Consider the following 23201-nt stretch of genomic DNA (forward strand, 5'->3'; position numbering starts at 1 on the left):
CACTTGTAATTTATTCAGTCATCTGTAGCCAGGAACTAAATTCATTCCTTTTTTTTATTCCTATCTATGTTTATTATTTATCATGTTAAAGATTTAAGGAATATAAAATATTTTCTAAAGAAAGCTAATATCCAGATTACAACCAAATTATTAAAGATTTCTGGTAAATCATAGAGAAGAAAAGAGCAAATGAAACTTCAAGGCATAAAATAGTTGAAAAAAGTATTAGCAAATGCTCTTTATTGTATTTGCCTATAAAATAATGTTTCTCCGGATGAAAACTGAGACAAATTCCTTACAAAGCTCCTGTCTCTAAAGGTTGTGAGCGTTAATGAGATGACACATGTAAAAGCTTCTGTAAGAGCAAATGTTAACAGGACTGGACTAGGTAGTAGTAGCATAACAGGTACAGTGGGCCCTCCATACCCATACTCAGCCAATGGTGGATTGACAATATTATGGAAAAAACCACCAATAAAACAGAATAATAAAACAATAAAAAATAAAATAATATACCAGCTGTTTACATAGTGTTTTCACTGTATTGGGTATGAGAAGAAATCAAGAGATGATTTAAATTATATGCGAAGATGTGCATAGATTATCTGCAAATACGATAACATTTTATATCAGGGACTTGAGCATCTGTGGATTTTTATATTCCAGGGGAGTTTTAGAACCAATCCCCAGAAGATACTGAGGTGCTACTGTAGGGATGTAATGAAACGTGAGAGATTCTAGAATTTTCCTATAAAAGGAGGCATTCACTTCATTAGGAGGGAACTTTTAATTTTTCCAGTAGAATTTTGTGAGAAATTTGCCTCATGTTACTTCATTTCGAGCAGTGGTTCTCAATTAAGGCTCAATTTTGGCCCTAAGGAGTATTTGGCACTGTCTGGGGACGTTTGCAACTTGAGAGGTGCTGCTGTCACCTAGTGAGCAGAGTGCTGGGATGCTGCTAAATATCCTGTAGTTTGCTGGATAGCCCCCACAGCAAAGAGTTATTCGGCCCACACTGCAAATAGTGCTGAGTTTGAAACCACATTTAGAAACACTTTGAACACCAGTTCTTTATCCAGAGTGTTACTGTGGATGAAGTTTTCATGATTAGCTTTGGAAACCTAATACGTATGGCCATATTTATATTTTTTTCTATGTAGAGCTAAGACCAGTGCTATTAAGTTAAAACTCTGTAGTGGCAGTGCCACAGTACCAAATAATATTGCCCCGGTACATAGTTTTCTGGTACCATACGCTAATGTGATGTGAAATAACGCTAGGAGCGTTGTGGTGAGTGAGTAATTTACATAACATACACATTAACATCATTCTCAGGCACATAATTCCAGATTGAAGTTAGCATACCATGTGATTGAAGTATTCTGTATTACTGTGAAAGAAGACTTGGTGCTCTAAAACTATTTAATATTTGTCACACCAAAGTTGTAATCGAATGACTTTGGTTATATTTGGTGTGTCATAGAATAGTAGAATAGCAATTAATTCTGTCTTCTTGTTTTAAACATTTTTATCACAATGTTTTGTGTTTTAAATTTCTGGCTATTTAGGTGATCTGTTGATGTTTTCATGAAATAGGAGAAGTAAAGGGAAACATTACTACCTTATTTCTGTTTTTTGAAGGAATTATTTTAGTATTTCTATCTTAAGTATAATAATTCTGGGATTAAAATATTTATTAAGTGTTTTATACTTAATGGTTGTTGGTTTATTTTATTTTATTTTATTTTTATTTTTAGAGAGGGTCTTCCTCTGTCACCCAGGAAGGAATGCAGTGGTGTGATCTCAGCTCACTGCAGCCTCTTTCTACCAGGTTCAAGTGATTCTCATGCCTCAGCCACCCGAGTAGCTGGGATTCCAGGCATGTGCCACTATGCCTGGCTAATTTTGTGTGTTTTTATTAGAGATGGGGTTTCACCATGTTGACCAGGCTGGTCCTGGCATCATGTGATCTGCCTGCCTCGGCCACCAGAAGTGCTGGGATTACAGGCATGAGCCAGCACACCTGGCCCTGTACTTAATGTGTTTGTTTGTTTTGAGACGGAATCTCGCTCTGTCGCCCAGGCTGGGGTGCAGTGGCGCAATCTTGGCTCACTGCAAGCTCTGCCTCTGGGTTCACGCCATTCTCCTGCCTCAGCCTCCCTAGTAGCTGGGACTACAGGCACCCGCCACCACGCCCGGCTAATTTTTTGTATTTTTAGTAGAGACGGGGTTTCACTGTGTTAGCCAGGATGGTCTCGATCTCCTGACCTCGTGGTCCGCCCGCCTTATATATTTTGTACTTCAATAAATGGAATTATATTTATTCTTTTTCACTTCTTTTGTTGATTATGATTTGTGAGATTCATTTGTATTAGTTATATGTATCATCCACACCTTTATTGTCCTTGTACTGTGTTTTTTATTTAATTCAGAATTCCACATTTATATTGAAAGTCTTCTGAAAAGACAACTTCATTTCTTTTCAATTTTCCATTCTTTGAATACTTCAGATGGTACCAAGAGTAATTCCTTTTGACAGAAAGTGAGTTTGGAAGTAAGTGGTTACTTTGCTGTTTGTTTGTTTTTGGTTCAACACATTAATCATGTTCTGATTAGATTAAACACTGTCTTACATGTGGAATGAAAATGATACCTAAAAAATTGAGAGAATCTGAGGATCCCAGAGATTCTAAACACCTTTTTGTCATTTATCATGGCCTTCGATGTGAATACTCTTCCTTATGATGTCACATTGCCACTGAGTTGTATCCTATTTGTACCTTTGTGTTTTGGACAGTTAGTTACTGTGATTTGTAGTGACTTATTTCACAGTTTTTGGTCTCAAAAGCCTCTTTATATTTAAATATTATTAAAGTTCCCAAAGTGATTTTTTTTTCTTTTTTTAAATAGAGACTGAGTCTTACTGTGTTGCCCAGGCTGGTCTCGAACTCCTGGCCTCAAGTGATCCTCCCACCTTTGCCTCCCAGGATGCTGGGATGATAGGCATGAGTCACTGCACCAGGCCTCAAAGTGATTTTTTTATATGGGTTATATATGATATACATGTGTAGATCTTTAGAGGCAGCTATCCCATGTCTAGATTTATATGCATATACATGTCCAAAAATATAAAAATACATATGTACAAGGTGACTTACAACATTATTCCTAATTGCAAAATTTTGAAAACCTAATTGCCTATAGGTAGGAGAGTGCTTAAATTCATCGTGGTGAATCTACACAAGAGACTGGCAGTTTTAAAAAAGAAATGAAATGTGTGAGCAAAAAAAGATAGTATTTTAATCGTAGAATAAAATATATATCCATGAGTTTATGCTGATATAAACAAGTAATCAAATAAATAAATGGCATATGGACAGACGGCTCTTTCTCATAGAAGAATTTCAATTAATATGTATAGATGGGAATAAACCAAAAGAAAATCACCATGAGACAAACTGATGGTTGTGAAAATTAGTGTGTGAAAGTTTGAGGTTAAACATGACTTTCATAGTCTCAAAATGTTTTCCCCAAGGTGTTTGTTTATTTTAACAGAAGACTGTAACTTTTCAGTGAAGAAACCTACCAGGCCACCTTAACAAAGTGTTTAGAGTTAACATTACCAGTAATACAGAGACATGAACCTCCCGAACCCCTTGATACAAGGCACTGAGAGGGACACAGTATCATTTCTGTGGTATTCTCTCTGAAAATGTGTAACCTCATTCCAATAATGAGAACATGCCACACAGACGCAAATTCTGGGACATTTTACAAAATAACTGAGCAGTACACTTTAAATATGTCAAGATGATGAAAGACAAGGAAAGACTGAGCAGTTACAGATGGATTTGAGGGGAAATGTCAGCTAAATGAATTGTGGGGTCTTGGACTAAAGCAGATTTCAGGAAAGGGAACAGAGAATTGGCTGGGTATAGCGGTGCATACCTGTAGTCCCAGCTACTGGGAGGCTGAAGAGGGATGGCTGGGTATAGTGGTGCGTACCTGTAGTCCCAGCTACTGGGAGGCTGAAGTGGGAGAATCACTTCAGCCCAGGAGTTTGAGGTTGCAGTGAACCCTGTTTGGACCACTGCACTTCAGCCTACAGGACAGAGTGAGACCCTAAGAAAAAAAAAATCCAGAAAGAAAGGACACTGGTGGAAAAACAATGAAAGTAAGGTTCGCAGGTGGGTAAATAGCATTGAACCAATGTTAATTTCCTAGTTTTGATCATTTTACTATAGTTTTGTAAGCTGTTAACATTACAGGAGCCTGAATAAGGAGTAGATGGGCACTGTTCTGTTTTTGCAGCTTTTCTGTATGTCTATAATTCGTTCAGAATAAAAGTTTTATTTAAAAAATGTATTGACACTCTATTTCTCAGCACTTTTAATCACCCACTTCACTTTGCCATCCCTTTGAAATAAGTACGCTTTTGAATTTAAAGATGGCTTACTACCAAAATTAACGTTACAGGGTAGTTAGCTCAGGCATTTTTCCTGAACTTAGGAATGCAGATATTATGTTCTCATATTGTTGACTTCCTAAACCCATAGTTTAATTAAGAATGTAGCTGATCAGGCTGGGCACGGTGGCTCATATCTGTAATCCCAGCACTTTGGGAGGCCGAGGCTGGCGGATCACCTGAGGTTGGGAATTCAAGACCAGCCTGACCAACATGGGGAAACCCCGTCTCTACTAAAAATACAACATTAGCCGGGCGTGGTGGCACATGCCTGTAATCCCAGCTACTCGGGAGGCTGAGGCAGGAGAATTCCTTGAACCTGGGAGGTGGAGGTTGCGGTGAGCCGAGATCATGCCACTTCACTGTAGCCTGGGCAACAAGAGCAAAACTCCATCTCAAAAAAGGAAAAATAAAAAAGATGTAGCTAATAAAGTTGATCATTCTAAAGATTTGACTCAAATCCTCAAGCCATGATGATGTAATATGGCTATTATCAGTAGAGTTATACCTAGGCCTAGAGATGAACCTTGACCTGTCTGTATCCTTCAAGTATAGAAGGTTTAACTTTACTCATTTTTAGACATACTTGAGATGTCTTTCATTTTTTCAATATAAATTTATCGAATGCTTTCTAAGTGTCGGGCACTGTTGCTAATCTTTGGTTATACAGTGGTGAAAAGACATGTTCTCTGCCCTTCTGGAACATTGTCTCATGGAAAAACAATAAAACTAAACAAATAAGTAAATATCAACCAGGGTAAGTACTACAAAGAAATAAACAGGACTCTGTGATAGATGATGGGGGAGGGAGATGTTTTGGACGACAAATTTAGGTAGTGACATCAGAGGAGTCCTCCCAAAGGATATGACATTGAGATCTGAAAAAGCCATATAAAAAGTGGAGAAAACAGTTTTTAAAATTGAGGTTATCCATACGGCAGTGAAAAGCTTGGCATTTTCAAAGTAGAGAATAGGTAAGGATTAGGTCAAAAGGGACCTTAGAGGCCATGAAAAGTTATTTAGATTTTACAAGCAGTGAAACATTCTACGCGAAAAGTTGACAGGATCTGATTTGCATTTTCAGGATACTGTTTTTTGCAATATTTGGAGAATGCTTGGAATAGGACAAGAGTCATACAGAAAGTGTTTGCTCACTATTTCATGCCTTTTTGTGCTGGGCAGTTTTCTAGGCTAGAAATAATGTTGCACAAGACAAGCTTCATACTCTCAAGAAGCTCACATTCTGGTAAGGGCTCTGTGAGAGTGGTGGAGAGCGGTTTTTATTTATATTAAAAAAATTTTTTTTTAGAGACAGTCTCGCTCTGTCACTCAGGCTAGAGTGCAGTGGCATGATCATAGTTCACTGCAGCCTCACACTCCTGGACTTAAGCAATTCTCCTGCCTCAGCCTCTGGAGTAGCTGGGACTGTAGGGGTGTGCCACCATACCTGGCTAATTTTTTTTTTCTTATTTTAAGTAGAGACTGAGTCTTGCTATGTTGCCCAGGCTGGACTTGAACTCCAGGCCTCAAGCAGTCCTTCTGCCTTGGCCTCCAAAATGCATGGATTATACTTTACATTACTTACTACAACTTTTTATTTCTGCTGAATGTCAAAAGATGTGTTATAATACAAGTACAGTAATTTTAATTATAGTAATTGCTGTACACAGAACTGAAATTAGGTAAATTCCAGCAACAGCAAGAGCCTTTAAAGCGTATAGAAGCCTAGTCTTAGCTGATTTGACTGTTGGTGATTTGGGGATTAAAAAAAGCTTTCTCTTGAAAGCCTACCCATCTTTTAAGGGTCAGATGCTTTTTCTTGTGAAGCTGCTTAAATCCTCACAGTTGGAATTAATCATACCTTCCGTTGTAATTTCATTCGTTTGTGTCTGCATTGATTTTGCGATTTATTTTATATTACTTTGTATTATATACTACTTGTGTGCTGGTTCCTCCACATACTTGAGCTTGGGAATCATGTCTTGGTATTTTACATATAGTTGGTACTTCATAAATGTTTATAGATTTTAATTGTATCTATCGATGTCAAGAACTTTCAGTCACATGCATCTTAGCCTGGTCTCTTAGTCTGTTTGGGCTGTTATAGTAAAATACTGTAAACTGGCTAGCTTATAAACAATAGAAATTTATTTCTCACCGTTCTGTGCCTGGAAAGTCCAAAATCAAGGAAGCAGCAGATCTGGTGTCTGGTACAGGTGCACTTTCTGGTTCATAGGTAGCACCTTCTTTTTGTGTCCTCACATGGTGGAAGGGGCAAGGCAGCTCTCTGCAGTCTCTTTTATAAGGGCATTAATGCCATTCATGAGGGCTCTGCTCTCATGACCTAATGACCTCCCAAAAGCTCCACCTCCTAATACCATCACATTGGTGATTAGATTTCAACATACAAATTTTTTGGGGGGCACACAAAATTTAGATTCTGATTCTGATTGTGATCTGATCTGATTCAGACCATTGCACCTGGCATTTGGAGCCTCCTATGAAACCAAGCTCTCTGTTTTTAACCTCATCTTTAGGTTGGATGCATGGCTTCTCTGTTTTACACAAGCTGACAGTGTTGGTGTTCTTTGAATATAACACATTGTTTTCCTAATGTATACTCTTCTACTTACGCAGAATCTTTTTCCTGTGGATTTCCAGTTTTACTACATAAAGATTCTGCCTTAAAATTAACTTTTGTTGATGAACTCTACCTGGACTTGTTACTTTCTTACCCATTGTTCCTTAGCCTGTGTGTTTAATCATGCTTTATTGTTGACATACTTTTCAATACATTGTTTTATAATTGCCTGTGTGACTTAACCAATTTAATTTTCCCTTCTCAACTAGTTTATGTCTGCCTTAAGTGAAGAATTGCTTTAAAGTTTCTTTTTAGTTTTTCTTAAACATTGTTTTACATAGGTTCATTAATTATAGCTGTACTTGTTGAGTTATAAATAATAAAATTTAATTTAGTTATAATTTTCTTGAAATGGAATGATATTCAGTTCAGCATCCTAATAAATATTCTCTAAAATTCCGTAGGCTGTCCTTTAAGAGCCTTGTATGTTTTAACACGGGAAATGCCATCTTCCCTTAGTTGAGAATATTAATTCTTTGAGCAGTAACACTCAGATATACCTTTCGGCAAGGCTATAAGTTTTAGTCACATCCTAATAATACAAAGTAGAGTGGACTGAAAGGAGGCTCCTATCAATAGTAGTTTGGGGCTTTGTTTTTCTTTATAACAAAGATAAGTATCTGAATTTAACCTTGAAAGAGGTTGTTGTGAGAGATTAATGGAACTGCTGAAAGAACGCTGTGGTGCTGAGTCAGCTCTCCCAAGACCAATGAATATTAAGAATAAAGTTCAAAGAAAGTGAAACAATGGAAATAGAGACGGGGAAAATCAGCTTTACATATATTTAAGCATATTCTCTTCTTAGATATATAGTCAACGAAACATTTGTGTTTTTCTCTGTAATTTGATTTAACTCTGTCTACAAAAACAGTTTCTTCATTTTGATAAGAGATTTTTTTCCTTTCTGAGATGAACACTTCTTATACTTCATTTTTAGATTTGCCAGGAGGATAATTATTTAAGAAAGCGTTTTATAAAAATTAAGATTGTCTGACATCTTTTTAGAAATACTGTTTCTAGAAATAGTATGTGATTTGTCACATGCTGGGTACATCTAATTTATTAATGTTCTTGTTTTTGCAAAAATAAATTTTGGTTTCCTGTTTCTAGAACTTCTCCTTCACCTATTTAAATGTTTAACCCTGTATCATTTCTTCCTTTTTTTTTTTTGAGACGGAGTCTCGCTCTGTCGCCCAGGCTGGAGTGCAGTGCCCGGATCTCAGCTCACTGCAAGCTCCGCCTCCCGGGTTTACGCCATTCTCCTGCCTCAGCCTCCCGAGTAGCTGGGACTACAGGCGCCGCCACCTCGCCCGGCTAGTTTTTTGTATTTTTAGTAGAGACGGGGTTTCACCGTGTTAGCCAGGATGGTCTCGATCTCCTGACCTCGTGATCCGCCCGTCTCGGCCTCCCAAAGTGCTGGGATTACAGGCTTGAGCCACCGCGCCCGGCCTCTTCCTTTTTAATAAACATTTTTTCTTAGTAGAACAGGGCTTTTTCTGTATAGAATATTGTCGTAGGTGAGTTTTTATGGTGTTCTTAATGAATGTTAGAGTAACGGATCACAATGGAAAAGTTTGCCTATAAATCAGCATCTGTTTTTACATCCCTGTGGATAGTTGCTGAAATTACGCGTGAAAATTCTCTCTTACTGCAGGCGAAGCATCTATACCAATTGTGTGCAGCTTTTAAAAACTCCTGTCTCAAACGGGGCCATTTTTTACCATTTAGAAAAAAAGCAAAATCACGGGTTAACATTATTTTTTAAAATTCTGCAGTGTTTGAAATGGACTCTATAGTACTTTTCCCTCTGACCACATGTCAGTTCAATTTAATAGCAGTGAAATTTATTGAAAGACTGTTTATTGATAGGACTAACGTGCTCTCCATAAAATGATGAATAAAATTACTTTAGGCACTAAAATTATCAAAAAGCGGACACTACGTTATCAGCGAGATGAATGGTTTACTCCTTTCCTTTGTGTTGTGTGAGCTCTTCTTGGTTTGCATTTGGAAGCAAAAGTCTCCAGTGAGATTCTTTTTCTCTTAAATTTTATTTTTAATTATAAGGGATACATAATAGTTACACATATTTGCGAGGTACGCGTGATGTTTTGATACAAGCTTGCAATGTGTAATGACCAGATCAGGGTAATTAGGGCACTCATCACCTCAAGCATTTATCATTTCTCTGTGTTAGGAACATTATAATTCTGTTCTTTTAGGTATTTTAACATGTACAACAAAGTGTTGTTAATTATAGTTGCCTTATTATGCCACTGAATACTAATCCTTTTATTTTTTGAGAGAACAGAATCAGGTATGTAAATAGTCCGTTTTCTAAGACCTCAGAGGCAAAAGTCAGCCTCTTACGGACTACATCAGTGTCTGTTATTTTAAGGAAAAGTTATTTTGGGGAATTTTCGGTAAAGACTTTGAAAACGTATGCTTGTTCTTTTTATAAGCATTACAGATCAAAGATTTATAGTGTCCTAGGATTAGGTAAACCACATGTCCTTGCCCAAGTTTCTCATACTCAGCTACCATGATTTTCAAGATGAGAACCTTCCCAGTCTATATGGGATATTTGTGCTATATGTTCTGTAAAATTCATTGATATAAAGCATCATTTTTATATGTGTACTTTTCTGTTTATTTAATGAAATACATCTGCTTTTGTTTTGACTTTGGTTTTTAACAATTGAGGTTATAACAGAGCAGCACTCTGAGGGGAGATATTTGAGGAGTTTTAAAGAGAAGGAGGCAGAGAATATTTTTAAATTTTAACCCACAGTATTGCCTTAAAGTAGTTGGTATGTAACCAAATTCTGTCTCTGTGTTATGCTAGCTTTCACTTCATCAATGCATATGGCTTCAGTATTTTTCCCCACAAAGCATCTGAGAAGTTGGTAAATGAATTCTGACATGTTGAATGATTTTAATGAAATCTTCTGGATGTGTATATATGCTTGGGGGATGGGGAAGAGGGAGGCAGAATAAGCAGTGGGGTTGAGGGTAATAAAGAATTACTGTCTCTTTACATTAAGGATAATGGATAGCAGTTAACATTAATATCGTTCAGAACAGGTTAAAGTCTATCTGGTAAGTGGTGTTTACTTCCAAGGCAGCAGCTCTTATTATTAATTCAAATAAATGACTTCCGTTACCATGTCAGAATGAGAGTTGGGAGAGGGAGGAGAGAATGTGGGAGATTGTTGCTTTGGGTAATCTCTGTGAAATCGGAATTGGCCTCCTTTCTGCTGCAGAAAAAGGCAAAAGCATAGTGAGATCTACCGTTATCAAGTAGCTCTTCTTTATGTTACTATACAGCCTTATTAACAGTTTCTGAGGGAACAACAAATTAAATTTTAATTGTGGTTTCTCTTTTGCCTTTGCTTTTCTGATTGAACGTTTGATTGGAAAGAAAGGCAGTTAGCCGGGCGCAGTGGCTCACACCTGTAATCCCAGCACTTTGGGAGGCCGAGGCGGGCAGATCACCTGAGGTCAGGGGTTCAAGACCAGCCTGACCAACATGGAGAAACCCCATCTCTACGAAAAATACAAAATTAGCCGGGCGTGGCGCTGCCTGCCTGTAATCCCAGCTACTCTGGAGGCCGAGGCAGGAGAATCGCTTGAACCTGGGAGGCGGAGGTTGCGGTGAGCCGAGATCGAGCCATTGCACTCCAGCCTGGGCGACAAGAGCGAAACTCCATCTAAAAAAATTTTTTTTAAAAGGCAACGGAGGCTAGAGTCTTACAGCTGCATTGCTGTGTAGTTTGGTGTTGACAGAGCTGACGCCAAGAAGTAAAATTCTGAGAGATGTATTGGGAGTGGTATCGTGAGAGTTGCTGTAGAGTCCAGCCTCTCCCGGTTAATCTGCCTGAGTGAAGCTGTAGTTAGGCTGCCCCAACTTCTGCCCTCGTCTCTTTCAATACAGGAGTCTTCTTATTTAAGGAGATGAGGAATTCTTTGAAAGGTCTTCCTTCTTCTCCCTCTACCAGACCCCTCAAAGTAGTCACACAGACCTCCTGCCGTGAACCCTATACTCTGTGAGGGAAGTATTCTTATTTGATTTCAGCAAATATATGAGATTGGCAAAAGCAGGCTTCAGTTACGTAATCTAGTGGTGGGAAAAATGGTCTGGGTTCGTTTTGGTGAGTGCAAATGTGATTAATAGCAGTTGAAGTAAAACTCTAAAGATACTGCTTTCATTTTAGGTGATATGAAATATTTAAAATGATAAAGCCTGTTCTTCTGCTATCTCTGGATAGCTGTTAAGTGAGATGTCTGTGACACACTGTACATTTCTAAATTCGGGGTTGCCTGAATTGTTTAAGCAGAGTGAAATAACCAAGGTAGGGTAGGTGAATGAAATAAAACTCTTCTCTACTTAGTCTTATTCCCCTAGGCTGCCAATTTAATGCTTTTTTCTAATTAATGAGTGCTATAAAATGGCTTATCTACAAACAGTACATGTATTGATGGCAAAAACCACAATTGATTTGGCACCAACCTAATAATTCCCCTTTGAAATTTTTAAAATTTTATTTTATTTTATATATTTTTTTGAGCCAGAGTCTTATTCCCTCTCCCAGGCTGGAGTGCAGTGGCATAATCTTGGCTCACTACAACCACTGTCTCCCCAGTTCAGGCAGTTCTCCCTGCTTCAGCCTCCCGAGTGGCTGGGATTACAGGTGTGCACCACCACCCTGGATAATTTTTGTATTTTTAGTAGAGATGGGGTTTCACCATGTTGGCCAGACTGGTCTTGAACTCCTGACCTCAGGTGATCCACCCACCTCAGCTTCCCAAAGTGATGGGATTACAGGCTTTATTTTTAATTGACAAATAATAATTGTACATATGTATGGTGATGTTTGAATACATATATGCATTGTGGAACGATCAAATCAGGCTAATTAACATATCCATCGTCTCACATACTTATCATTTCTTTGTGGTGAAAACATCTCAAATCTACTTTTTTTTTTTTTAAATACTTTAAGTTCTGGGTTCTGTGTGCAGAGTGTGCAGGTTTGTTACGTAGGTATATACGTGCCATGGTGATTTGCTGCATCAATCAACCCATTACCTACATGAGGTATTTCTCCTAATGTTATCCTTCCCCCAGCCCCACACCCCACCAACCGGCCCCAGTGTGTGATGTTCTCCTCCCTATGTCCATGTGTTCTGATTGTTCAACTCCCACTTATGAGTGAGAACATGCAGTGTTTGGTTTTCTGTTCTTGTGTTACTTTGCTGAGAATTATATTCCAGGACATGTTTTCATCCATGTCCCTGCAAAGGACATGAACTTATCCTTTTTTATGGCTGCATAGTATTCCATGGTGTATATGTGCCACATTTTCTTAATCCAGTCTATCATTGACGGGCATTTGGGTTGGTTCCAAGTCTTTGCTATTGTGAATAGTGCCGCAATAAACATACGTGTGCATGTGTCTTTATCATAGAATGATTTATAGTCCTTTGGGTATATACCCAGTAATGGGATTGCCAGGTCAAATGGTGTTTCTAGTTCTAGATCCTTGAGGAATCACCACACTGTCTTCCACAATGGTTGAACTAATTTACACTGCCAACAGTGTAAAAGGGTTCCTGTTTTTCCACAACCTCTTCAGCATCTGTTGTTTCCTGAGTTTGTTTTGTTTTGTTTTGGTTTGGTTTGGTTTTTTGAGACGGAGTCTCACTCTGTCGCCCAGGCTGGAGTGCAGTGGCTCAATCTCGGCTCACTGCAAGCTCCACCTCCCAGGTTCACGCCATTCTCCCGACTCAGCCTCCTGAGTAGCTGGGACTACAGGCGCTCGCCACCAGGCCCGGCTAATTTTTTTTTTATTTTTTTTTTAGTAGAGACAGGGTTTCACCATGTTAGCCAGGATGGTCTCAGTCTCCTGACCTCGTGATCCACCCACCTCAGCCTCCCAAAGTGCTGGGATTACAGGTGTGAGTTTAATGATCACCATTCTAACTGGCATGAGATGGTATCTCATTGTGGTTTTGATTTACATTTCTCTAATGACCAGTGATGATGAGCATTTTTTCATATGTCTGTTGGCTGCATAAATGTCTTCTTTTGAGAAGTGCCTGTTCATATCCTTTGCCCATTTTTTGATGGGGTTTGCTTTTTTCTTGTAAATTTGTTTAAGTTCTTTGTAGATTCTGGATATTAGCCCTTGGTCAGATGGATAGATTGCAAAAATTTTCTCCCATTCTGTAGGTTGCCTGTTCACTCTGATGAAATCTACTTATTCAAAAACAATTTTGAAATACACAGTTATAATTTAAAATTGGACTCTGTTTTTGGCTTTTTTTTTTTAAACTTTTTCCCGTGTCTACTTTAAGACTAGAATCAGTTATAATGAAAATTCATGAGGAAACAGGAGTTGAAGGAGGGTCTTTATTCATTGGGGGCCAATAGACTCTGAGTATTTCATTCTCATATTTCTTAAAAAAAAAAAAAATTGATTCCCAACAGTCAAATGTGAGGATTCACTCAAATGTGATGACTAAGCTTATTCATGAACCTCCATTGTATATCTCTTAAAACATTTGCCCAATTTTTTTTCAGTTGAACTTTGATGATTGGCCTATCGCTGAGTAATCTTGGTGTTGAACTATTTATGAATATGTTGAATTACTCTAATTTGTAATCATAGTCACAAGAAAATATCTTATTAGAATTCAGTTCATTCGCAGAGTTTATTCTGAATAATTCCTGATGTAATGCGTGTTTTGCTGGTTTCACATTCAGTGAAATGCTGAGCCATACCTCAATTCTGTAGTGTCCTTAATATCTGCCTTTAGATTTTAGGTATGTTCGGGTTCCATTTTAATACAGTCTCATACCGGCAGCTGTGTTTTTGTAGTAGAGGTCCTGTTAGCCTAACAGGCATTTGTCTTTGAGAAGGAATTTGGTCTTCATCGGTAATCCAGTTTTGTTATACTGGAGCTACATCCTCAGGTTGTGTGACACCCTCCTTCCGTTTGACTCCAAGTCATCCTTTACCTCCTGGTGTGCATGCCCTTGTGTGGTCCTCTCCCACACCCTGTCAGGATCGGTCTCACGAACTGTACAAGAAGGCAGAAGTGATGGCGCCGACTTCTGAAGCTAGATCCAAAAGACGCTGATGCAGCTGCCTTGCACTCCTGAATCCCTGGCCCTGGCGAAGGCCGGCCTCTGTGTTGTAAGACACTCAGGCCGCCCCGTGGAGAGGAACAGAGGCCTCTTGCCAATAGCTGCGCCACCTCGCCAGCCGTCTAAGTGGAAGCGAAGGACTGAAGCCTGGTTGACATCTTGGCTACAACCTCATAAGAAACCCTGGCACCAGAACTGTTCAGCTAAGCTGCTTTTGAGTTCCTGACCCACACAGTCTGTGTGAGATAATCAGTATTCACTGTTGTCTTATGCTGCTGAGTTTTGAAGTGACTCATTAATACAACAATAAACAATGATTACAAGTATTTTATATTTTTAGTATTAAGGTGCTCTACCATAGTCTGATTTTTTTCCCCTAAATCCACAGTTTGGTTTTCTCTGTTAGAGTAGTAAACGCTATTTTAAATTGTTTTATTAATATTATCACCATGGTAATTATCAGGGTTGGGTACTGTTGGAGCTTTTGTTGGTGTTTATCACCTATATAACTCCTATTTGTCTGCTGATAGCCTGTAAGCTGGGAAAAGAGTTAAAAATGTATGTAAAACATGATGTGTCATATAGCCTTTTATAGATTTATTGCATATGTAAAAACTGCTCTAACTACTGCCACATTCTCCAGTAGAAATATAATGTGAGCCACATGTATAATTTTGAATTTTCTAATAGTCTCATTTAAAAAACTAAAAGGAAACAGATGATATTTAATAATGTTTTCTTTAATCAAATATATCCAAAATATTATTTTAGCATATAATCAGTATGAAAATTCTTAAAGAAGTGTTGTACCTTCTTTTGTTTAAGACTAAGTTTGTGAAATGTAGTGTGTGTTTATAGCACATCTCAATTTGGACTAGCCACATTCAATGGCTCAGTAGCTACTTGTTGCTAGTGGCTCCCGCATTGGACAGTACAAATAGTATATTAACTGAAGAAGAAAGTTTTCTTCTAAGCTAGCAGCAGATTAAGAATGCCTGTAAACAACAGGTATGGTTTTCACAGATTAAGTGTGGCATGTCATACCGTAATCTCTAGCTACATTTAGTTCCAGTAAGTCAGCTTCCTAATTTCCAGATGCTTCAGATCCTTCAAACCTAAGGAATATAGGGAGAGGAGGAGTTAGGGATAGTAGATAGTATATGTAGATTCCTTCAGCATTACAGACTCAGAATGGCTTTTACTGTCTCATAGTTTATCATGAAGGTTGGTGAATGTGGACTTTTTGAAGGAGAAAATACACTTTAACATGTAAAGCATATATTCCAAGCCTCGGGCCACACGTGGTATGATCCCTCTTGCACTTGAGCCACCAGGAAGCACTTTCCAGGGGTTTTAGCACATCCCCTTACTTCAATCAGATGTGGTCCTGAGAGCAGAAGTATGTGAACTCTGTTGCATTTCATACCTTCTCAAGTCTAATATGACATCTTATTGTCTCATTCAGTTTCAAGGAAGCTGGTGATAACTGTCACTTCTTCAACTCAAAGTCTGGCATTGACAGATCAGAGATTTTTCTTTTTAAGTTTGAGATTTATCTTCAGGATCTTCAGAATTTATGGAAGAACTTATTGTGATAATATTGTCCCTTTTTAAAAATGTTCTTATTTAGACTATCCCATGGTTATCAAAAGACTTGAAAGGAATTTCTCATAATTCTGACCCACTTCTGTAAAATATTGCTATGAAGAAATTCATAGGACTTTTGAATAAAAAGCTGAAGAACACAGTGATGTATAATCCATACGTGTTTTGTTCTCTTTACCTTTCTTTTGATCATGAGCACTGCCTGAAGATGTGTTTGCCTGGTCTGCTTTTCTCTTTTCACAGTAAACAGTTAACTTACATATTGAGAGTATCTGTTACCTAAAAATGACAGTTGTAACTATTTCCAGAAGGTCTCTTTATATCCTTACTGATTTCTTTGCAGTGCAAGATGCTCTTTTAAGATATTTTTCAATTTGCTTTTGATTTTATATCAGGACAATATATATTTTATATTATTTACACAAATAATACTTACATGTCTCAGAATAATAGTCACTTCTGTTATCCTTGTGTAACTCTGATTCCTCTTCCTCTGAGATGACCACTTTCATCTCTTTTGGTGGTTTCTACTGTCGTTTATTTTTATCTTTCCAAATGACATTTTTATATTATTGTTCTATTATTTTGCTTATTTGAGCATCATCTGTTGACTTCTTATCATAGATGATGAGGAATTAGTGTTTTTACACAGACCAACACACAATTCCTTCTTTCTATCCTTCCAACATAATTATCTCCAGGTCTACATTATTAAAACTGAGGCACATAATATATTATGATTTACATTTTGGTTTTTCCTAGTGTACCTTAGTTTTCCTTTTTGTTTTTCCTGTCTTGGGTATCTGTTCCCAGATTCCTTTCTACACCCGTAAAATTCCTCCCAGTATCATTACTACTGTAAAAATACATCAGCCCTTATTAATTGCCCTCAGATAATCTGTACATCTGCTTTTTTTCTAGGAAAAATTAATTTCCTTTCTCTGCTAAGTAATGTGTACTTAGTCTCTAGGTTGTGTCATCCTTATGGTTCCCTTCACCACTCACCTGTGATAGAGCTCCTGTTCTCTGGATCCCACATCTTCTTTCCAGGTTTACCTCTTCGTTTTATAGAGTATACCCTAGTAGCTTCCTGAGAGAGTCGCTGAGTGAGGTCCTTTTTTTGGGGGGGGATTTTGCATTCAACTCCCATATTTGATTGGTAGTTTAGATACAGAATTCTAGATTGGTAATCATTTTTCCCCCTTAGAGTTTTGAAAGCATTACTCAAATTGTCTTCTAGTTTCCTGTGTTGCCTTTAAAAACTCCAATGTCTTCTGATTTTTTGATTTGACAAGTGATCGTTTTTGGCCTTTCTAAAAGTTTTCAAGATGTTTTCTTTCCCTTAGTGTTCTAAACTTTAAAAAAAGAGTATTCATATTATCATCTAAGCACCAAATGATGGATTTAGTCTTTTCGCAAGAGCGAGGCAAGAAAGAATGATTATAAATGTTACCTAGCAGTGCTATTGCTACCCTGGTATTTGTAGCACTCAAAGGCTTTCCTGCTTATTTCTTACACTGGCTCAACATTTTATTAAATGAAATAGGAGATTCAAGCTGTGGTTCAACACAAGAGAAACTTCCTTGGTTTATTTTAGCAGATCTCTCAAGATTCCAAAACTAAAATTGGTGCCAGATTTTACCCACTCGATAGATTAAGTAATTCTGGACTTTGTAAATAAAGGTGAGAGAGGTATTTGCTGTCTTCATTCTCTTGCATTATACTATCCTAGTTTGATCCAGTTGCCTTAGACTAAGCAAATGATTCCATACTCAGCTTTACATTGAAATGTAACTTATAATATCACCTAAATATTACTTATCAGCCGTTTCCTTTTATTTGTAGTGTCACTTGGCTTTTGTTTTTCATCCTTATTATTAAGAAAGATTTTGAACCAGGCTTTGCGATTAATTCCAGAAATCCTTTTTTAAATAAGGCCGTGAACACTGAGCTCGTGTGGCTGACTCTAGTTTCACTGCTGGTTTCCGATAAAGTTATGAAATGAGTTTCACAATGAAATATTATGAAAACTTGATTCTTTGCATTATGACAAATTACTCATCGTTTTCTCCCTAAAAGTTTTTTATTGATACAGCCACAAAGCTATTTTTACCCCACGCAGATATACAAGTAAAGTTGTTTGCTTGAAATAGATTCCTGGGAAGTTATTTGGAATTAACTGTTTGAGCCTCAATTTAGATAATAGAAGCCTCTCAGGAGACTTCCAAGAAACAGTTGAAGAGTGGGATAGGGTAGACCGCACAAAGACGTAATACTGAGTTTTCCACAAGGAGCTGATGAGAAACATTTTCAACTTTATGTGTTAATAATGTTTCTTTATGCTTCTTTATACTTACAGCAATCTGTATTTTAGAATCCCATATTACTACAAATATGGTCATTCTCATTCATTGGAGGGTTTGAGAAGACTGAACTAATCATTGCATCCATCTCTTACTTCATAATCCTTCTTTTATGTTTAGTTTTCTTTGATTCTGAAGAAGCCACCTTGGCCTTTGTTTTGACTGGCATCGTCCCTTGTCTCTCTGCATGACATTCTTTAAAAACCTCCGCTGTACTCTGCTGTTCATGGCAAGTCAACAGAGGGAACAAAGATTTCAACAGAGAGCGTTTTTTTTGTTTTGTTTTGTTTTGTTTGATACAGCTAAACTGCCCTGCACAAAACAGAACCTTCCTGATGGGAATAGATCACAGTATTTTATAACTGTGAAGAACCACAGTTCTCTGAGAAGAATGAAAACTTTTCTCTTAACATGAATATAACGTACATCACCAAAATGTGAAGTTTTTCCTAACTCTCATTTTTTAAAGTTTAGAAAAATGAGAGAGCAAAAGATTTATCAACTGTTTATTAAGAAGAATGTGAAATAATGATGCTGTTCTTCCAAAATGGGGAGAAAAATCTGACTTATCTTTGACGGATTTCAAGTTCTAGATTTTTGAAGGTAAAGTTGTCAAAAAGGCCTTACAAAAGTGGACTGCAGTATAATTGAGTTTCTCAGATAAAAGAAAAAATTCTTAGGTATCTTTTCCTGATATGAGTGTTCTGAAAATTGGAGAATGGTTTAGCAAGTCTTGTTCTTTTGTTTTATATATATTTTAAGAGGAAGCATTTTATTCTTAATCCTCTAGTTTCGTAAGAAGTTGAAGAAGGAAGTGCTTCCAATAACCTGATGACTCAGTTCTCCATCCTACTTGAACTCCTCTTAACATCCCTCCTGTCTCACATGAACTCAGCGTTCTGTAGGATTCTGTTTGACTTTCCGAGAGATCAGCATCCGCCTCTCCAGAAGCTGCCTTTTAAACTTGTGTGGAACATCAGGGCTGGGGATTGCTTGGTTGGCTAATAACATGGCTCATTCTTAGCCAGACCAGTCACTTACATCCAGTTGTCATTTTTGGTTTTCTCATATGAGATTATGAGAAAACCACACATTCTTGAAATTTGAGGATGCGTCACTTGCTTTTTAATATCTCTTAAGAAATTGTTTGCCAACAATTGTCTATGAAGAATATAATCTGAAAGATCATGCTGTTTACTGCACTTTTCTCATCTCGGCTTCACTGCAGGAAAAGAGAATGTTTTGATATTCAATCTAATTATCATTTCATCAAAGCTGGCTTTATGCTTAGAGAGTAGTTCGAAAACAACTTTGTACTTTTAGATAATCAAGCCCTTGCCACCTCTGCTGTCTAACATAGTTTTATTCTCTGTTACAGAGGGCAAATTCCTCACGTTTATCTTGCTTGACTAACTTGACGCTTGGCTCTTAATAATATACTACTTCAGCCTGCTTTACTTCTTTTCTTTCCTTGCTTTCTTTATTGTGTCCTCTGTGACGATATCTTGTTGGATTTGCTTCTGATGGGAAGGACATTGAATAAGTAAACAGCCCTTCCTTAAAGGGTTAAGTAATTAATCTACTTCACCTAGTCTTCCATCATTTTCTAGGACAGTCTCCGTAAGAAGGATGACAGGATTGAAGAGCTGGAAGAAGCACTAAGAGAAAGTGTACAGATAACTGCAGAGCGGGAAATGGTGCTAGCACAAGAGGAATCAGCCAGGACCAATGCTGAAAAACAGGTCTGCTATTTCATACAGTTCCAAGCAATGCTGCTGGTTAACCAAACGGTAAAACACAACCAGTATAGTTTAGGTAAACTACACATATTGTATGTTTATAGGGTTTCAAAAGCACTTCATAGAGTGTAAGTCCCAAGGAGTTCCTTCACAGCGGTATTAGATACAAGGATATGGTTTCTTTTCTGTCAAGTGTAGAAAGAAAGACCAACTTTATTAGCAAAGCTGAGAGAGAATTGAACATTTCGCAGAATGAGTGCCTTTCAGTACCCTGTTCCTAGATAAATGCCTTGTCTGCTGTTTCTTAAATAAGAATCGAAATAAAGTTGTATGAGAATTGACTCACGTTAACACAGCAGCCTCTGCGTTAATAACTTAGGTCAGATCCCATATATATTTATGTAGCATGTGCTAATATATTGGATGAGGTGAAATGGAGCTTATCTGTCTGCTACAAGACTGGGCACAACCCTGGCTTTTAAATGGAAAGAAAAACGCGAACTTTTTTTTTTTTTTTGAGACGAAGTCTCACTCTTGTCCCCCAGGCTGGAGTGCGATGGCACTATCTCAGCTCACTGCAACCTCCGCCTCCCGGGTTCAAGCGATTCCCCTGCCTCAGCCTCCCAAGTAGCTGGGATTACAGACACCTGCCAGCACGCCCAGCTAACTTTTGTGTTTTTAGTAAAGTTGCGGTTTCACTGTGTTGGTCAAGCTGGTCTCGAACTCCTGACCTCAGGTGATCCACCCGCCCCGGCCTCCCAAAGTGCTGGGATTACAGGCATGAGCTACCGTGCCTGGCAAAAAAAAAAAAGACGCAAACATTTCTGACTGAAAAACGTTAATTCCAAATAGCTAATAGTTTATTCATTTCATACCCTGCCTCACTGAAGAGAAGAGTTGAGGTTGTAACAAGTTGAGGTTAATAGTGAGTGTGAAGGACGTAGAAACCGTACACGAGTCCCGGATAAGCCTGTCGCAGCCTCGGAGGGGCTTGCCGAAGAGCTCTGCGCGGCAGTTTGTGGTGCTTGTTCGACGTATTTCCTGCGTCTTTTAAGATCTCCGTACTCTTGCTTTTGACTTTTCATTGACTTTTCATGAATAACTACAGATGGGAAGTGTGAATGGAAGAAATAGTTTTAACAAGTGAAGGTTATAATCCCAGCTCCCATTATGAGAATGTGATTTAAGATTTCAAATCCATCTGACACATAGGTTCATAGCACTTAATTTTGCAGTAATTGTTTCCTTTCCATTTCTTAGTGGGAGAAATATAAATGTTAAAGAGGGAAAAAATGCTCAATGAGAGGGTGACAGGAATCTTTCTAGGAACCCCTTGGTCAGACCACTGGTGTTATTTTGAGTTAAGGTAGGTACAGTAAAGAAGGGCACGTTTCCAAGGCAGACATAGCGTGTTCCCCAGGGAGCCCCTTCATAGCTCTGTGGGATGCAAAGATATGGTTTCTTTAGTGTCAAGTGTAGAAAGACCAACTTCGTTAGCAAAGCTGAGAGATCATTGAACCTTTTGCAGAATGAGTGCCTTTCAGTACCCTGTTCCTAGATGAATACCTCGTCTGCTCTTTCTTCGGATACGTTCCTAAAGCACAGTCACCTGGAACTTGGGTAGTGGAGAGCTCCAGAGAAGGGACGGTGACAGCCATTGTGTCACCCAAGGGTGGGGAGGAATTTTCTTTTATCTTGATTTTACCCTTTTTATATTCTCTCCTTTATTTTTCAAATAAAGATTTTTCTTCTGCTTTGGCCTCATTGTTTATTGACAAGTATTAAACATCAGAGATCATGCGGAGACTTTGGCAATTAATAATAGATCATGTCACTATGGGTTATAGACTTCTGTTATGTGTTTTCCTTTTTGAGGCTATTGTGTGAACTGATTATAATATGCTTTAGGGGTATGTTTTATTTATGGTTAATAGACTTTGCAGTTTTTAGGTTTACAGAAAAATTGAGCAGAAAGTACAAAGAGCTTCCATTTACTCCTTTCTCTACCTCAGTTTCCCCTATTGTTAACATATGGCATTAGTGTAGTATTTGTTAAAATTAATGAACCAGTTTTAATACATTATAACTGTGTGGTCCATAGCTTAGGGTTCACTTTTTGTGGCACACAGTCCCATGTGTTTTGCCAAATGTGTAGTGACCTGTATCTGCCATTACACTATTATACAGAGTAATTTCACTGCCTTGAAAGTATCATGCGCCACCGATTTATTCCTCCCCCGTCTCCCCCGTCCCTGATCTTTTTACTGCCTCTGTAGTTTTGCCTTTTCCTTTACTGACAGTTGGAGTCATATAGTATGTAGCCTGTTCAGCTTGGCTTCTTTCACTTAGCATCTGCATTTAAGGTTCTTCTTTTTGTGGCTCGATAGCTCATTTCTCTTTATCTCTGAGTAGTATTCCATTGTGTGGATGCGCCACGGTTTGCTCATTCCTTCGGCTGCTGAAGGACATCTTGGTGCCGTTCAGTTTTTGGCACTTAGGAATAAAGCTGCTGTAAACATTCACATGCAGACTTTGGTGTGGATATAAATTCTCAGCTCATTTGGGTAAATAACTGTGAGTGTGATTGCCGGATTCTGTGGTAAGATCATATGGTAAGAGTTTTGGAAAAAGCTGCCAGACTGTCTCCCAAAGTGGCTGTATATCTTTTGCTTTTGATTGCATGCTTTTTTTCCTTTTCTGTTTTCTTGTTTTCCGCCTTTCTGCTACTCACTGCCTATCTGAAGCTGTTGCGTGAAATATCGCATGAGACCAGTTATTTGAACTTTAAGTGGTTCGAGGTATGAAGAAATTGCTTTTACGTTTGCACTTCTGAAGCCTTACAACCTTCGTCTACTGTCCTCTCCTCTCCCATTTATTATTATTATTTTTATCTTTTCGTGTCTTTTTTTTTTTTTTTTTTTTGAGATGGAGTCTTGCTCTGTCACCCAGGCTGGAGTTTAATGGCGTGATCTCAGCTCACTGCAATCTCTGCCTCCTGGGTTCAAGTCATTCTCCTGCCTCAGCCTCCCAAGTAGCTGGGACTACAGGCATGTGCCACCATGCCCAGCTAATTTTTGTATTTTTAGTAGAGACGGGGTTTCACCATGTTGGCCAGGCTGGTCTTGAACTCCTGACCTCAAGTGATCCGCCCACCTCGGCCTCCAAAAGTTCTGGGGTTACAGGCATGAGCCACCGCGCCCAGCCCATCTGTTCCTGTCTTTTAGCTCCACTGTTAATT

General features: G+C 38.3%; 1 protein-coding gene across 4 annotated transcripts in view; it reads left to right on the forward strand.

Annotated features, from left to right (window-relative positions):
• Positions 1-23201, forward strand: part of ERC1 (ELKS/RAB6-interacting/CAST family member 1) — a 500457-nt gene that overhangs the window by 209335 nt on the left and 267921 nt on the right. For 2 of the 4 annotated variants that reach the window (XM_077953260.1, XM_077953261.1), the window contains one exon: positions 19835-19966. The exons of the other annotated variants lie outside the window; for them this stretch is intronic. In XM_077953260.1, the coding sequence (XP_077809386.1) occupies positions 19835-19966 (132 nt within the window). The remainder of the gene's footprint in view (positions 1-19834; positions 19967-23201) is intronic. 4 annotated transcript variants of the gene reach the window in all.

The sequence above is a fragment of the Macaca mulatta genome, chromosome 11 (genome assembly GCF_049350105.2).
Source record: "Macaca mulatta isolate MMU2019108-1 chromosome 11, T2T-MMU8v2.0, whole genome shotgun sequence".
Lineage (NCBI taxonomy): Eukaryota > Metazoa > Chordata > Mammalia > Primates > Cercopithecidae > Macaca > Macaca mulatta.